Source organism: Schistosoma haematobium, chromosome 3, assembly GCF_000699445.3.
Source record: "Schistosoma haematobium chromosome 3, whole genome shotgun sequence".
In the NCBI taxonomy this organism is placed as follows: domain Eukaryota; kingdom Metazoa; phylum Platyhelminthes; class Trematoda; order Strigeidida; family Schistosomatidae; genus Schistosoma; species Schistosoma haematobium.
The window spans coordinates 17,540,044-17,553,038 of NC_067198.1; the positions used below are offsets into that span (position 1 = coordinate 17,540,044).

Consider the following 12,995-nt stretch of genomic DNA (forward strand, 5'->3'; position numbering starts at 1 on the left):
GGATGCGCACTACTGAGGAGTCTTATACTAGAACAAGACTGTCATATAGTGCTTCCAGGTTTTTATTAGTGGCTTAAAATTGATTGGTTCATGGTTTCAATGAGCTTCAATTCATTTAAACAGTTTTAAGAGTGATTTGTCTAATTATAATAAAGATCTAAACATGAACTCTCATAAGCTGAAGGGTCATAGAAAACTACGTCATATCGAGTAATTGTTTTTATTCTTATTTTGAAAATGTCAGCAGGCCACATTCATGGCAAAACACTGGATTGGATCAAACTGTTTGTTAGATTTTCACTAAAGGAATAATCATTTTTTGCTATACTGATGAGTAGTAAGTTAATTTGGCAGCTCTTTCACTCCATGTTTATTCGTTTAAATATATTGTTATTATATTACGTAGTTAGAATAATAGTCTGTTTGAATTTTGGTCGAGATTTAACAGATTTGATTGATAAGTCAAGATTCATATGAAAATGACCTACTACTTATTTCTATCTACAGTTATGTGTTTGGTTTATTTTCTACGTGGAAATAGAGATTAACAATAATAGTAGTAATTTGTTAAAATACACTAATGAACACTTTCCACTTAAGGTATTTAACTAGGAATTTCCATTCATCCTGACTATTTATCTGTCATGCATAATTTAATATGTACAGTTACATTTTAATTATTCTTCACAGGATAAATACTTACCAGTTGTGGAATTACCCTTGACTAATCCTTCTGGAGCTGAACGCCATTCATCCGAATTTACAGGTTTATATTCAACTACATAGCCTATAATACGACGTCCTCCATCTGATTTAGGTTTAGTCCATTCTAATGTCACTTTATTAGCATCCACATCTGCTGGTGTAAGATTTCCAGGAGCTCCAGGTACAGCTAAAAGTATATATTGAAATTTACATTATTAGGTAGAATATATGTTTTTTAAAATTATCAATAATACTTATGATAAGAAGAAATTTATTACGTCTACTTTCTCTATAGCTGACATCATGTTTCATAAGCTACTTATATTTATTACGTAATTTTGAAAGGATTAAGTATCAAGGATAATATTTCTCTGAAATAAATATATCTATGAAATTTGTAGTTAGTTTAACTATCATTTCTCATCGACATTATTTTACTTAGTAAACTATGGTATGGAATAGTATTAAAGGTATTTTGAAGAATGAATTTTTCTTTGAAGAAAAGTGATCGTGATGTCTTTGAATATAATAACCAGATATATAGTCCAGATTCTAAGTTATTTTTCGAACTATCTGTTACGTTGAAGGCCTTGAGTGAAATATTCTAATACGATTTCAGTGATGTCATCTTGAAGCTAGATTGTTGATGGGATAAATATTCAGTAAGTTGTGAACAGTATTTGTATTCCAATGGAGGATTGTTGGTTAATATGTTGGGAGGAAATATTAAAGCGGAAGTATTTTATTTGAGTTCATTTTTACATCATAAAGCTTATACATTAATGGATGTGGATAACTGTATGGTAATATGATTAATTAACATGTAAACTTTAAATCTTTGTCTAGAAATCTCACTTTATACAGGTAATAAGAAAATGAAATCAATCAGGAAATATATTAAGATTGATTTAATCTTATCAGTTTAATTTATAGAAAAGATTATAATCCTGTGACGTTCGAGATCAAAAAAGTGCTAAACAGGAACATTTTGCGTGATCAAAAGGAATGTAGTCATTTTTTAAAAGAGATTTGCGGGTGGTTTCAACAAAAGATTAAAAAATGAATATGTTTGAAGTAAGCAATAGAACTTAAGGGACTTCTGGATAGTTATTCTGAGTTTAATGGTAGATGACACTCATGAATTCTATGACAAGAGAACTTAGTATTCATGAATTACTTTATGATTGCCTTGGACGTTGAATGATTGACAATTTGTGGTAATAATCACTTGGTGGTATATCATGAGTTAAAAGCTTAGTATATATGTAAATGGACTTACTTGAGGGATTTTCTGCAACTATTGCTCTGTCCGCATCTAGAGGTTCACTTACACCGATTTCATTAGCTGCACGTACACGAAATCGGTACATATTACCTTCATCCAAGCCAGTTACATCACAGTTCGGTGTGCGAACAAATGAGTTGACGACACTCCAATCACCGGTTTTAGTATTTTGTTTTTCAACAATATAATTTGTTATTGGACTTCCACCATTATCCTGTTGAATAAGAAATTAAATATTATCGAAAAAGATAATGTAAATAAAATTAATAAGTCTAGTTCTGAAATGGTTATTTCAAATATGTTGAAATCGATAATTCATGCCACAGAAAGGCTTCGGAAAGTTGAACGCACCTAGACGACCATGGAGCGCTAATGTGGTAGCTTTTTGACTCTAATGAAGATGACGGTGAAGTATTGATCCTAATTAACATATTCTTTAAACTTAGCATGTTTATAATAAATTTACATCAAAAAGTAGAAGTATAAGTTCTTCGGATTTATGTAGCTCATGTATTTTTATAGACAGATAAATTAACTGAATGAATAGATGGGTATAATGTGAACTATGAATATTGATAGCCAAAAGACGCTTAGTTAAATGTGACAACGTTTTTAATCAAATAATGTCTAAGATATGTAGGGACATATACAATGACATACATGAATAAATCTGGGAAAGCTACATTATTTACGAGTCGATAATTACACCCACATAAATAAATACAATATGATTAACATTTTTGAGAGAGAAAATATCTGAAAACGTATTTGATTAAAGGTTATTAGCTAATATTACGGATGGATTCTGAATGTTTAGTAAGATTAGAATGCTTCGTCTGTCATATGTTTTGTTAAGCTATTTTTATAACGCTGTTTAAATAAATAGGTATAGAATTTAGATGAGTAACATGCAACACCACATTATGCGGTCCTTTGGTGACCGGACACATTAATAACCTGTTAGACATAAGTTTATGATGTGAGACTGACGATTACGAGATGTTGTTAGTCAATCCATTTGTACAGGTGACTTGGTTGCAGATTATATACACAGGTGGATTTTTCAATGATTGACATCAGACATTCTTTGTCATAATTTATAGGGTCACATCGTTTGACCTTTGGTAATTAATATCTGTAAAAGTAAAAGGCGGTCATAAATCAAACAGATGGCTGAATTTCTATTATCCATTTGCTAAGATGAAAATAACACTGTGAAATTATGTACTTTCTTTTAATTCTCTTTAGTACGATCGATCGATGCATATAATACGTTCCTATTAGTTAATTTAGACTCTTAACCGATAAATTCACTATATTTCGTTAATCTCTTTACAGTTAGAAACAAGTTAGTACAAATCAATGAATAAGTGGATTCAAAACCAATTTTATTTTCCTTTTACGATCGACTTTTAACTTTCATTAGAAATGATTATCATATTAATAAACATTAGGAATTATGATTAATCAGTAATGTTTGCAGTTTATAACTAAGGAAATATTGATAAAGATTTATCCAATTACTTACTGTTGGCGGATTCCAACTTAATGAACATGAATTATTTTTGATGTGACTAATTTCCAATGGTCCTTGAGGTGGTTCAGGTGGTCCTACAACTTTTACATTGACAGGAGCTGAATCACGACCTTTCTCATTTTCCAAATCAATTTTATACAAGCCTCCATCATTTTTCTCTGCTTCTTTATCCGTAATGATAACTTCGTCAGGAGTGATTTCCACTTTGAAACGACCACCTTCAAGTGGTACAGGGATTCCATTCTTAACGATAAGGTGAAATAATTACAATTAGAAAAAAATGTGTTGTTTTTGATTAAAATCGAGAATGGAAACATTAGTGCAGAACTATGAGGAAAACATTCGAAAACAAATTTTCTAGCTGAAATTTTCTACCACTAACTGGTTTCATAAGTGAACACTGTCCTTTCAAAGAAATTTCTGACATAACTTTATACACGGTGTTTTTCTTAAAACTATACATATTATTATAATGATAATGCTGTAAATGTCTGATATAACCAGTATACTACTTAAATATCCCATTATCGCTGATTACAGTCGTTAGTTTTTTTTCCATGATACGTATAAACATTGGTATTATGTTCTAAGTTCCTATCCTCTGATAGGCACATTTCGCCGATATTTACTTGATTTACTCAAGTTTTTGTTAATTCCATGCATATGTTATGTTGCGAAGTAGCCAGCTTAAAGCAAAGAACACAACCTACATTTCAAGTGCATATCTCCTCTGAGTGGATGGACTAGGTAATTATCAGTTAAAAATGTCATATGGTGTTTACTGGTGGCATAATTTGATTGACTGAAGATTTCTTTAAGAGATCGCAACCACTATCAGTTCAGAGAAAATATTTTCATTCGTTCAACTCTTTATGTGTAGGCACATAAGATGGTGGCTACTGTAGGTTTTACAAAAATTTTCTGTATGAAATCTGTTGCATATTGACATACTCAGACAATTACGGTAACATTAATATCTCACAGAGGTTCAGAAGCTATATATCCTTCAGAACTATGTATTTAGTCTCTGAATAATTCAGTATTCATACATCAGTTCAGCTGCTCATTTGGAACTGTATCCGGATGTCGTTTGTTATTGACTCCTTATCCCTGCACTCCAGAACATCACCCAACATCTTTTTCAAAACGGCAACATAGATCAATGACATTCTCTATTTTACAATATGTAGACTTTGAGCAGTCAGGCTCAGATTCTTCTCTTAATAGCATTTACAAAATCTAGTAAAAAATTCCGAGAAGTTTACTCCAGTCCACTTTGTATAATAAATGTCTTAATTATATACAATTTAAAATCAGTTTTAAGGACAAAAACAGTACATTGGATTCATCTCTTAACCATGGGTCCAGTTTTCCTTTTTCTCTCAGATTTCTAAAACTCTCATACATAATCAATAACATAATAGAAAGGACTGAAATTAATAGCAAATCACAAAATTAGTTATTTCATGCTTTTATATTTATGTTTATATCTAATAACCTATTTTTCAGTAAATGACTATCGACTTGATTCATTGTAATCATGTTTTTTACAAGTGATTTCTAAGATGATTAGATTTTCTACATTTTATTGAGAACTATTATTATCATTTAAGACAAGTTATACTGATAATGCTGATAATGCAAATAATTATTATCAGAATGGGGGTTTATGGAGATTGTAGTAATTTTAATGGTTGAATTCATGAGTTAATTTAAGTTAGACAAGGTTTTCAATGGTGGTTTAGCTTAAATTGACTCAAGAATTCAGTCAAATAATTATTGTTACCCAGATTTCTTTCCGTTCTTAATTAGCTCAGTTTAAAGCATGACTTGTGGTAAGTGATAGTGAATATTACTACATTCGAAGTTTTTGGAAAATAAATTTCCACATTAGAAAATACTAATATTATATACCCCTCATCAAGATATTTTCCTATTTTGTTTCAATTAAGAAAATATTATTAATAGTTGAAATCATGAGTCAATTGAATCTTGACCACCATGGAAAACCTGGAAGCACTGGATGGCCGTTTCGTCCTAGTATGTGACTCCTCGGCAGTGCGCATCCACAATCCCGCCTCCTGCGAAATTTGAGGTTTTCCATGGTGGTCTAGCTTCAATTGACTCATGATTTCAAGCGCTGAAATTTCTAAAAATCTCCATAAAACCTCTCCCGATAAAATATTAGTTAAAAAATGCCTTATATATAAGACATAATATTCTGACACTTTCTGAAGTGGATCAGATTGATGATAACGTTAATATCTATGGTACGAAATCTTATGCAGATAGATCACGCAATCTGTGGTTGTCGTGTGATTTATTTGACTGCCTAAAAGTGTGCGTTTCCATAAGAGCTCAAAGTTATTGGGTTGATTCTTAAATAAGTGATACATCTAAAGCATTGTTTAAATTTCATCATTGGCACATATCTGCAAAAAAAGCATTGAAAATCAATGGTCACTGGATGGGTTCTTCAGCAGTATTCCCTAACGTCCCTACCCAGAATTAGGCACAATATATTACGATTACCATGTTTAGTGCGCTTTGTATTTTGGTAGTTATCTGAGTGGATTCATTTACGTCACTAGTGGGCAGTCATTTAGTCCCAGTGTAAGGTTCTTCAGCAGTGCCCAATCATGACTCTGACAGGGATTGAAACCATGACTTCAGATCACTCAGCTAATACTTGCAATTCGACCACTGGGTTATAATCAAATCATAAATATATTAGTTAACTAAAGTTGGAAATGTGGACCATTTAATGAACAAATATATGTTCCAAAAAAGAGATAGCATAGGATTTATTGAAATTAATTTACCTTAGTCACTTCCACTTTATCTGGTGGACTTCCAGTAAAAGGTACATGAATTTTAAATGGTTCTCCAACACGTCCAGTCACTTCACGTGGTACATTACGTCCTATTTTTGGTGGAGCTGATAATCGAACAGTAAAATAAACGTTATTAAAACGTATTAAGACCCATAATATACAGGTTATCAATATTGACCGTTTGAACGATATCATGTTGATAAATTTCTTTGGGGTATTGTATTTATGATAGATTACTGGATACATTTGTGAGTGATTTAAATAGTTTAATATTAAACCAGGGGATATCATGACAAAAACTGTTCAGTGATTTTGTATTTCGAACCCGACAGTTATAAATCTTTGATTATTGCTGTACATTAGCCAGTATATTTGAGGAGACATAAAACGTTAGTCTGATTTAGTCATGGTTTTTAACTTGGAAATAGGTGATTTCAAATATTTAGGAATTGTCATTTACGAAGTTGAAAGGGATAAGGAAAATAGACACTTTAAGATCCTGGGTCTTAATCAATAGCTTTAACACAAACCATGAAAACACGATGTAGTGGTTTTGATAATAATAATGTTTATGAATTAAGGAAAATGAATCCTCAATTAAGAATATTTTATGGTAAGGGGGAAGGATAGAAATGTACACTGAAGGAAGTGGTAGCAAAGACTTATGTATGTCTAATCTAGATAATTAAGTTATAGATGAAATGACTCTAGTGAGTTAGGTTGAACTGAAAGACTGAATACATCCCTTTTAAATACTAAGGTTTGGGTTCTTTCGATTAATGAAGTGGATGCCCATTCTTAACATCCATTAGTAAATAAATCAGATTCTAGTAGTAAACTAGAGAAAACTCCACTATCTTGATATGGTATTCACGGTCTTTCAAACGAGAAAGAATAGTGTTATTGATATACTGAATGACTATTTTTCATATACAAACCGACAAATTTCTGTAACCAAGCTAGGATAAACCCCTCTGAGCACTGTGTTTGATTTATGTGCTAGGACAAAATTAAATATTTAGTGGTTGAAGAATTAACATCAGAGGTAGTGTCGATTGCTTACGAGGAACTTGAGGAGGAAAAATTAAAACTGGGTATAATTTGAGAATTGTTTCATTCACTGACCCAAAATGATAATAATGTTCACTTTAATAAAAATAAGATACTGTAGTAAACTATCGACCAATAAATTGTATGAACCAACGTAAAGAGGTCGAATGATGATTACTAGAGAAACTTGTCTGAAGGCACAATCTGTCAAAATGAACTGGTTTCAAAATTGACACAAGTGGCCAGCAAACAAGGTTATTTTTGTTCGGTAAAATAGCACAAAAATACAAAATATAATTCAAAAAACAAACAAATATAGATGTTTCCTGAATCAATACATCATAGTTTTCATAATTCAATCATCTGTCCAACGCGATTACGAGTTGAATATATCACTTAATTCTACATCACGGTATACATTTGTAGTGTCGGTTACTATGTCAAGTCCACATAGCTTATTCTAGCTTCCAGATAGTCCAATTTATTCATTCTTCTTGAGTCACATTTTGACCTTGTTAATCGTTCGCATATCAGACTTGATTGTTTTCATGTGCAAGCATTCCTTATCCTTACTAATCACATGCCTGTAACTTATTTTTGTGTGACTATAAATATCGATTCACGCTCGGTTAAATAGAGTTGGCTCACGTGCCTTCTCCACTGTGCATCACATAGTTTCGCTCCTCACTCTCCTCTTCATTTCCTTCTCCCCGTCTCCCTGACTGTCTGCTCATATCAACGATTGTATGAAATATACGCATTCGAACTTTATTCTTGTATTTCACTTATTTAATTCCGTTACTCACTAACTCAAGTTAAAGCGATAATTATATATGAGGATTAGCGACATGTATATTTCTATGACAATCATCATACAGTTCAACTGTAATCAGATATCGGGCCACTGACACATTCAAGTAAAAAGGTTATAAAATTTAAAATTTGGGCTTTCGGTAGAATTTCGCATGGAATCAACAAATACATTTGGAAATCAATAAAATCTAGAAATAGAACCAATAAACTTTTCTATGTTATTTACCGTAATCAAAAATAAAACTGTCATCTTATTATATCTGATATATAAGTTTCAGAATATATTTTACGTACGAAGCTATTCCCTCTCCTTTCTGTTATGCGTGCGTATGTTTGTGTCTCGATGTATATTTGCGGATATGTTTATTACATTTTTGTTAGTTCAATGAAAAATGACTAATGATAAAGATAATTTTATTTTATCTTAGACATTTATCTTTCGGACATTTTACTATGCATAATAGTGATGTGGGTGAGGGGAGAACAGAGGGAAGAGAAAGTGACATAGTTGATGTGATTTTCTTCAGTTGTTCAATTTTTCATAATTTCAAGATAGATAACAATTTACATACTAGATCATGGACATTGAATTGGATGTTATATGTTTTATTTTTATACAATAATTAGTTAATGATGTTATTACTGGGATAATAATCGTGACTAGTATTGAAGTTTTCATTACATATTATATACATTATCAGGTTGTGATTTTGTAACCTGTTGGACATCTGTAGGTAAATGAAGTATCTTAAGAATTGTTGAAATAATAATCCAACGCTCTCAAGTAAGGATTAAATTTACTATCATCATGGTTATTACTTATTTACTCACAAAATGACCTCTGTCCAATGAGTGACAAAATGATGGCTAGTTAATTTTAGGATAGAAACGATATCTCCAATGCTTCTTGTAGAGCATACCTTTTTTGAAACTAACTGACAAAGATTTTAATTAGGTCAACGTTCCCAAATAAGACAATTCATAGACTTCTAGTAATGAACTAGTGCATAGAAAAAAATCAATCCAGTATTGCAGGAATTTCATTGCTTGCGTGATTGATATTCAATTAAGATGACAAACAACTTTAACTTTATCGGAAGTCAGTATTATGTTATTACAAAAGCGTTAATTTAATTGAATTCATAATTGAAACATTATCACTGCTTACTTATTGGGAATTGAACTTTGATTAGTTCTGTTGGTTCACTTGGTTCACCATTACCAGCCAAATTGTATGGTACAATACGAAATTCAAATTCTTTTCCTTTCGGTAAACCTTTCACAGTGTACTCAGTACCTGTTACATTGCCTGTATTCGCTCTACAATTAAAATTATGATGTTAGTTATGATAAATAAATATACCAAATGATGGTGAACATAATATGTTTCAAAATTACATATTTTTTTTATTTCAATTCTGAAAAATACTAGATTTTGTTAATTACCTACTAAATAAACTTTAGTAGTATGGCGAGTTTCGATAACATATCAGCTCGATATAGTTGAAACTTGATAGGATTTTCACTTACTCAGTTTTGCATGCTAAAAGCTTAAATTATATCCACTAAGTGTCAGTTACAACCTCAAATCTGTATATTTTCGGGCTAAATAATAGAGTCGAAACGAATTTTCCCAACGGTAGCAATAAGTCGTGTGATTACTTTCAGTGAACATCAGTTACGGTAATATGATTTTGAATAATTTATCTTTAGAGTATGTTAATTTCTGCCCCATTTAGTGCATCACTTATAAAGTATTTCTGCTGTAAATAATCAGTATGTAATAAGAAAAATCTCCGTCATTGAACGTATTTCCGTGAAGGTTGATTAACTGAGTCATTTAGACACGTTAATAAATTACTTCTCTAATTGAAGAATCTACAAACTCGTTATCCTGATTGGAATATTCTTTCTGCTCATGCTTGTCCGCATCAACGGAAGTTTGTTAGTAATAGTGCCACCGTATACAGATTTTATGAAAGTAGTCCTCACCAAATTCCATTTAATAAATTGGTCAGCTGGACGTGTATGTTATTCATCAATTAGTTGGAACTTGATATTCGATCAGAAAAAACTGTTCGTTTTAGAGTTGTTTAGGTTACCATCAAATTGTTTAATTTGATCTGTAATTAAGTGAATTGTAGGAGGATTAACGGTTTTAGTTGTTTGCCCTCGAAACATTTTCCAAAGAAAATGAGGTGACATGGGTTGTATATGATGCATGAACTAGTAATTAAATCCCTAATTATTATTAATATTTTTATAGTTAGGCTTGTCGCACACTGATAATAATCCCTTATCAAACTTGATACTGGCCTATCAAGATTAATTTTGTTTCCTTATATTACATTGCAATTGGTCTTTCTAAGTAGTGATCTTTCAAAGCTCGAGCTATCGTCTTTGTCTGCAGATTCGTTTTCATGCATAGTAACAGCATTCGTTGACCCAGTTTATTCAGGTTTGTAGAACATTCATTGTCGAATTGTGATCTCACATTTTCAACATTCGGATCTGTCTACAAATTTGTCAAAAGCTATCACTAAAATGAAAAATGTTTGACTGAAATTTTGGTATGATGAACTATTTTGTTTATGTAATAACTGGATTGAATAATTTGAGATTAGGGTGAAGTCGAAGTATTTTTTGGAAGTTGTCATGAATTATCGATTGAAAAATGTTTCTAAGGTTGGTAGAGTGCGGGCTATTGATTCAGTGGGATTATTATATTCTCGATCTGATATTAACACGATTTTTCAACTGGAACAAATAAAACATTCCTAAATCTTCAGAGAATTAGAGAAATGGCAAAGTAATCACAGTGTGCACTAATCAAATACACACTGTAATGGATTAAAAAACGAATAATTATTAGGTGATTACTTACTTTGTCCATTCTCTGGAACCTTTTGGTCTTTTTTCTACAATATAACCAGTGGTTGGACCTTTCATTGGTGGTTCCCAAGATAAAGTTACTGAGTCATCAGTTGTAGTTTCGATGATAGGTTTCTTCATACCTGAAGGTGGATCTGTATTGGATAAAACGCATTACAAAGATGAGTTTGTTTTTTGAAAATTTAGCGCATTGGCTAAAAAAACTGAAAATAGTTTCTCGATTTTCTGTCACAGACTAGGTACATACTGAAAAGCCCTCAACACTGCCAGATGTTTTCATCGTTTGCTCACATTCCTCTGGTGAATCAATAGCCAGTGTCAGAGAGAATAATCTTTGAGAATAACCACCAACTGTTTCTTTTTGAACAATGGTGTGTAAATCCTAATGTTTCACCAAGTAGCCTTATTTCTTCATTAGTTCTGACTTGATAATATATTTTTAATGAAATGTCATAACCAGGTTTGATCATTCTCGTTGATCAGAATCATCTATTAATATTGATGGAAATAAAATATTATTAATGATGAATTATTGAAAAAAAAAATCAATAATCCATCATTCAGATTAAGGTTTATTACTTACCATAAGGGTGTCTTGCTTTAATAGCTTTTGTTGTTAAAAGTGGTTCACTAACACCCATAGGATTTTCAGCCATCACTCTAAATTCATACTCTTGTCCAACTTCTAAATTTTTAACAGTTGCATTTGGTGAATTCAAGAAAGCACTAACTTTCTGCCAACTAGAATTTGATGAGAAATTTAAAAATATCTTGTAGGAGAGTAAATTATGTTTAGAAAAACATTTTTAAAACTAAATATTTATGATAAATATTTAGCGAAAGTCGAAATTCTGTACAATCTACATATTTAGTTTATAGTTGAATTCATGAGTTGATTTAAGCTAGATCACCATTGAAAATCTGAAAGCACTAGATGGCCGTTTCGTCTTAGTATGAGTACACTGTTGAGGAGTCCTGTACTAGGATGAAAAAGTCGTCCAGTGCTTCCTGGTTTCCAATGATGATCTAGCTTAAAACGACTCATGAATTCAACTATTTAATTACCACAATTTTCACAAACCTCCATTCAGATTTATTTTAATTGAAATATAATAAATTAACTTCATCAGTGCCATATTTATACATTCTTTTAATAATAAAGGTTTTGTACTGAGCTTGAAGATAACAATAATTCTATTTCAAAGTTGATAACTTCTATCTTCACAGAAAAGATGCATTCCATAGAGGAACAAGGGAGTTTATGGAAATTATACTAATGCTTTATGTTATGAGATCGATAGAGATTATTTTAATGTTGAAATCTCACTGATAATTTTTAAGTGATTTGACTGAAACTAAAAACCCATCCTAGTAGTACTGAAATTTTTATTAGTACATGTGATGACCTTAAATGATCTTTTGTACTTTTGACTCGGTCACATTTTATTTGATTTATGTGATTGATTGTTAAATATCAAAGGTTTCATGGTAATTACGAGTCGGTACCGATCTTAGATTTTATGCTTACTAGTGTCGATTAATAAAGTTAATATCCTAACATGAAGATAATCATACTGACTTCAATACCTGAAACAGTTTTAGCTTGTCTGGATTTTTCTGGTTGAGGTTAATACCATTAACTCAAGCATAATTTCTATATAATTCAATTAACAATACATTTTTATATACTTTGTTTAGAGCTGGGTTTTCTATATGAGGTCTAATAGTACCAGATGGTTATTTAAAGCGAAGTGAAGAACTTAATTGCAGCCGTGTGGCTAAAAATCAAGTAGTTTAACCACAAGACCATCATTGTGTATAGTATCATCATTCGTACAGTCATTCAGTAATCGTACTGTTCTCATTTTTTAAATACTCA

The 12,995-nt window shown here is 31.4% G+C and overlaps 1 protein-coding gene across 2 annotated transcripts in view; it reads right to left on the reverse strand.

The window, feature by feature from the left end:
* Positions 1-12,995, reverse strand: part of UNC22_1 (Twitchin) — a 197,641-nt gene that overhangs the window by 97,393 nt on the left and 87,253 nt on the right. For both annotated transcript variants that reach the window (XM_051213168.1, XM_051213169.1), the window contains exons 33-39: positions 11,700-11,857; positions 11,109-11,250; positions 9,393-9,544; positions 6,350-6,465; positions 3,519-3,770; positions 1,985-2,204; positions 704-892 (exon numbers count right to left, since the gene is read on the reverse strand). In XM_051213168.1, the coding sequence (XP_051069120.1) occupies positions 704-892; positions 1,985-2,204; positions 3,519-3,770; positions 6,350-6,465; positions 9,393-9,544; positions 11,109-11,250; positions 11,700-11,857 (1,229 nt within the window). The remainder of the gene's footprint in view (positions 1-703; positions 893-1,984; positions 2,205-3,518; positions 3,771-6,349; positions 6,466-9,392; positions 9,545-11,108; positions 11,251-11,699; positions 11,858-12,995) is intronic.